A 5,554-nucleotide genomic window follows, 5' to 3' on the forward strand; every position below is an offset into this window, starting at 1 on the left:
GTAACAATGGACTTGAGCTTGGTGGAGGTTGTTAGACAGACACAGAACATGGACACAGGGACCGTAACAGTGGACTTGAGCTTGGTGGAGGTTGTTAGACATGCACAGAACATGGACACAGTGACCGTAACAGTGGACTTGAGCTTGGTGGAGGTTGTTAGACATGCACAGAACAGGGCAGGCTGTTAACATGTTGTTCACAGGGTCGCTGTGAGTCTTAGCACCTAACGACAAAAGGCAGAAGCCCCAGATTCCAGTCCTGACCGCTGCATCTTATGCAGTGACCTGTTGCAAACGACGAGGACAGAGCAGGACAGAGCAAGGCTCAGATCTGTTGCTCCGAGGGTCACGATGAGGTGTCATCGACTTGATGGCACCTGACAGCACCAGCATTCCTGTCAGTGGGAATTCAGCAGAGATTCCAGACCAACATGGACTGGAAAGGCCTAAGGACCCCGCCTCAAAAATCCGTCCATGGAGACCCTGTGACCCACAGCGGTCCCATCCACACCGGGTAGCGAGGACCTGAGTGTTTCGTTCCACTCTACGTGGGGTCACCACGAGTTAGGGGCCAACCTGACGGTCAAGAGCTCAGGTGGTAGGTGAAGTGGCAGGTTGCTAATTGAAAGGTTTGAGCCCAGCGGCCTTTATTTGAAGGGAGGCAGTCTATTCCCATTAAGATTTACAGCCTTGGAAAGGCACCAGAGGGTCACTGGGAGTAGGCCCTGACTTGACCGCAGCGAGTCTAGGCTTTGTTTCCTGTCTGGCCTTGTACGGTCGTGCTGAACAGCCCATGCACTGCCCAAAGAACCTTCAGATGAGTGCTGGAGAAAGTGCAGCCAGAATGTTCCTTGGAGGCAAAATCGATGAAGCTTGGTCTCACATTATTTAGACACATTTCCAGGAGAATCTGTTCCTTGGAGAAGGACATCATGCTTGGAAAGGAGGAGAGGAAGACTCTCAAGGGCTGATAGAGTGTCTGCAGTTAGGGATGCGAATGAGTGGAGGATTGTCAGGATAGGACAGAGTTTAGATCTGTGGTTCGTGGGGTCGCTGTGAAGTTGTACTTGACTCAACAGCACTTAACAACAACGTGAGGAGCTCTGGTAGCACACTGCTGAAGCACTTGACTGATAACCATAATGGCAGCCTGAATGTACTCATTTGCCCCACAGGAGAAAACTCCCCTAAAGATTAACAGCCTCCGAAGCCCTTTGGGGCAGATCTGCTTTCACTTGTGGTCACTGCGAGTTAGAAGTGACTGGACAACAGGCATTTATGAGTGTGGTATGGGCAGGCCCCATGGTAGCCAGCACCTTTGTCCTGTAGGTGAGAAACTGGGGCCCGAGCTCACCCCTCCTTCACTGCACTGGCCAGCTCCCTGACACTGGTGAATGGCTCAGCTCACTAGTAATTAAAATAAAAAAAAAAACAACCTCTTGCTGTGAGTTGTGGCTCATGGTCAGTCATGTGTGTCACACAAAAACTCTGCTCTGCAGGACGTTTAAAAGGCTGGTTTGGGGAAAGGAGAGCACCACACCTTTCTTCTGCGGTGCCTCTCAGCGGACCCAAACCTTCACCCTTCTGGCCAGCAAGCGGCTGAACACTTGAACTGCACCACGCAGGTGGTGGTGGTGATAAGCCGTCAAGGCAGAAGCGACTCATAGCTGACCCTCCGGCAGGTTCTCAGAGGCAGTAAATCGCATCGGAAGGAGTTGCCCATTTTTCTCCTGGGGAGCAGCTGGTGGGCTCAAACTTCATGCCTGTGGGATTGCAGCACAGCTTCTTAGCACTAAGCCAACGGAGTTCCCCGCATCGTGCAGGCACTCACATCCAAGTGTTGTCAGAAGCTGTCAAGTCAGCTCTGACCCACAGTGACCCTGTGTACAAGAGATCTGAGCCTTGTCCTGTCCTGTACCGTCCTTGTGGTAAACCCATTGTTACGGTCACTCTGTCAATCCATGTGGTTGAGGGTCTTCCTCTCTTCCTCTGACCCTCCCCTTTCCCAGAACAGTGTCCTATTCTTTTCTAATTTTTTTTAAATTTTATTTTTATTATTTGTGTGTGTGTACCATCAAATCAGATCTGACTGGTACAGGAGGAGATTGTCCCTCCTTTTCTAGCAGAGCATCTGGTGGATTCGAACCACATACCTCAGGGATTGGTGTGCAGCTTCCTGCCACTAGGCCACCAGAGCTCCCCAGCACAGTGTCCTTTTCTAAGAACTAACCCTTCCTGACAACGTGCCTAAAGAATGTGAGATCAAGTGTAACCATCCTTGCCTGCCTCTACGGAGCACAATGCGTTCTTATCCTCCAAGACAGACTTGTTCTTTGCACAGTCATGGGATATTTATACTCTTGGCTCCCACCCCACCTCACAGCAGACTCTCGTGTGTAAAGGTCTGTGTCACCGTTTCCTGTGAAGTCTTGAGCTAAGTTTACACGGTAACATCTTATCTACTGCTCTCCCCTTTCAGTTGACTGGGCTAATCTCACAGAGATGCTCGGGCACATTAACAGAAAACTCTGAAGAAGCCATAAATTGTAACATGGTGCTGGTTAACCATTTCTTTTATCTTTATTTCTGACACTGTCCAGTTGGTACAGGAAAATGAGTGATGTAACGAAATTGGGCTCGTTAGTAGGGGAACCTCTAAAGCCTAGAACAAAGAGTGGGGGGCCTGGTTATGCAAGAGAAATTAGACTTCCCTTCCCCGAGTCCTTTACCTTCTCTCCAGCTCAAGCTTAACAGGGGTCACATTCCAGTGTCTGTTCAAAGTTTGCAAAGGCATTTCCTTTCCCTGAAAAGAAGGTGGGCATAAAGCTGCTTTTCGAGGAACTATCAGAACCACCTAGAGAAATGCTTCTGTTCAGTGTTTTGTTTTGTTTTGTTTTAGGACACAAGAAGGTGAGACCGCGGAGCCCAAAGGAGCCCAGCAGAAGCAGGGGTCTGCCCACCAGGAGTGGTTTACCAAGTACTTCTCTTTCTAAGCGGCTCCTTGGGACCGGCCACAGAGAGAACATTTGAAACACATTTCTTCAAACAGTGTCTCATGGAGGCAACGAAGGGGTGGGGAAAGCCAGCTAACTAAATGACTCGCCTGTAGGACGAGGTCTGGACGCCAGCTGGGACACGTTAGTGAGATCATTTCATGTTTCCATCCTGACTAGTCTTCTCAAGTGGCCATAAGAAAACGTTCCTAATCTGACCAGTGGCCTATGTGGTCTTTCCAACGTCCACCAAATCCCAGTCTTCGCAGCCCGTCAAACCTGTGACATCCGTCATGTTCTCAGAGTGGTCCCAATGTTCTGCAGGACGCTAGTCCCTGCACTTGGAAAGCTCACCACACCATGAAGCTCGTGAAGAAGCTGCATGTCTGACATTAGGACTAAGACAAAGGCAAAAGTGCAGAAGAACCAGCAAAGCCAACACAATGCACAAGAAGGGACCGTGGGGGCCGTCAGGCACGCCTGGGTGGAGGCACTGACTTGTAAGGTGTCCATCAAAGGACATACGTTAAAGAAGGACAACATCTACCTCATACTGGCTTTGCGAGGGCTGGGTGGGTGTGTGTCAAAGGTTAACGAGTTGATGTTAAGCCTCATGAGCATTTTGAGTGTGTGTGTTAATAACAGAGGTCTGCCCACCATACTTGTCCATTTCCAGGCCTATACGCAGCAGCTGTCTGCTCTTTGAAGCGGAACGTCTGCTGGCCCTGTGGTCTCTGCTGGCCCTGCGGTCTCTGCGGCCCCGTGGTCTCTGCGGGCCCCGGATCTAGGCCCCCTGCCCCCTGATGTTTTGCTCCCCCACTGCATGGACTCTCGGTAGATGACAGGAGCGACACTGGCTGCTTCCGGTGCTGACCTCGCTCGTGGTCCCCGCAGACATCGCCCACCCTGACGGAGCCTTGGGATTTGACCACACTCAGTGCAGCTCCCAGCGGGCAGAATCACCTCTCAATCCTATGGTGCTGGCCCAGCGGTGGCCCGTGAAACAGATGTCTCCTCTATGCACTGTCAAATCTTTGCTCTTAAATAAAACTCTCCCCAACTGGGCCATACAAATGGCTGTCCCTCGTCTTCTTTCTCCACGTCGTTCGTAGGCGCCAGCGCATCAACTGCAATTCATAATGATCCGATGAACGGAAGTGGTCAGACCTTTTCTGTGTCTCCCTCACCATCTCTGATACAGCTTGAGCCCAATGACTCAGTCACTGTGTCACATCTATCTTACTGAGGGTGTGAAGTGTGATTAATTAGAAGACAGCTCTTGGAACGAAAAGTCTGCACTAATCTCATTCAGGTAACATGCTTGCTTATTGACCACAGGTACAAACAGTTAAGTACTTGGCTACTAACTGAAAAGTTGATGGTTCCTGTTGCAGACCCGAGGGTATTTTCATAATTATGAAAATGAGACAGAAGACCAAGAATGAGATGGAATAGAAAGCATGAAAAACAGGGGGCCAGCAATTCTTCTCTGAAGATCCCTATTCCCGCTTCCCTGTCTCTTTATTGAAAATTATCAGGAAGTAAATCACAATGAGAATTCAATGCAAATGAAGCCAAGCTCTTTCTAATAAATGCAGGAATCTGGTAGACCCTTATGGGTTGCCTTAGTGCCTCAGGGTGAATTCTAGCTTGAACTGTGCCTCCCCCACATCTTGAGATAGCATTCAGTTTACTACAAGTATTTAGTATTGGCTTTCCATAGTTCCAATCCCCCCAGAGTCACTTGGGAAGGCAGGCCCCACAATCTGTGACAGCCTTGGAAACCCTATGGTGTAGCTCTAACCTGAACACCTGGGCCACAAAAGGTCAGGTCTGACTACAGAGCCACAGGTTAGGGTCCTGTTGTTATTGCTATCAGGTGCTGCCGAGTCAAACGTAACTCGTAGTGACCCTCCGAACCACAGATCTGAACCCTGCACCGTCCTCACAATCGTTGACACCCTCAAGCCCATTGTAACACTGTCAGTCCACCTTGCTGAAGGGTCTTCCTCTCTTTCGCTGACCCTCCGCCTTTCCAAGGAATGGCCTCTCCTAGCAACATGCCCAGTATCTGTGAGATGAAACTTCCCTTCCTTGCCCCTCAAGGAGCACTCTGGCTGCACTTTCTCCAAGACGTGTCTGTTCTTTTGATAGTCGATGGGACATTCAGTACTCCTCTCCCACATCACGGGTCAGAGGTATCAATTCTTTTGTTGTTAGAGACTTACAAATGCCATCTGGAGAGATCTGCAGTTCCAACTGCAGTTTGTAATCGAGAGGTAAGGACACACAGCACAAAGCCCCAGCGAGGCCGTGAGGAAAGGCCAGGATCAAGCAGTGTTTCCTTCCCTGGTCTACAGGGAGCCAACTCGAAGGCCCATACGATTCAGTGAGCAAAGCTGTGCAACCAGGTCTAATGCAATTTGCCAAATTCTCCCTCCCCATAAAGGAAAACGTGATGCTTCCTGAACACTGATTTCCCACTCTCTCCTCCTGACTCTGGTAAACAAAGTCCCCCCCCCCATTCATTCTTGCACATCCCCCTCCCCCTCCCCTCTCCC

General features: G+C 50.0%; 1 protein-coding gene across 1 annotated transcript in view; it reads left to right on the plus strand.

Annotated features, from left to right (window-relative positions):
• Nucleotides 1-2,993, plus strand: part of FAM184B (family with sequence similarity 184, member B) — a 162,080-nt gene extending 159,087 nt beyond the window's left edge. The window contains exon 18 of the mRNA XM_006884531.1: nt 2,900-2,993. Within this exon, the coding sequence (XP_006884593.1) occupies nt 2,900-2,993 (94 nt within the window). The remainder of the gene's footprint in view (nt 1-2,899) is intronic.
• Nucleotides 2,994-5,554: the final 2,561 nt, after the last annotated feature.

Source organism: Elephantulus edwardii, unplaced genomic scaffold (assembly GCF_000299155.1).
Source record: "Elephantulus edwardii isolate Elephantulus edwardi_28Jun2011 unplaced genomic scaffold, EleEdw1.0 scaffold00035, whole genome shotgun sequence".
Lineage (NCBI taxonomy): Eukaryota > Metazoa > Chordata > Mammalia > Macroscelidea > Macroscelididae > Elephantulus > Elephantulus edwardii.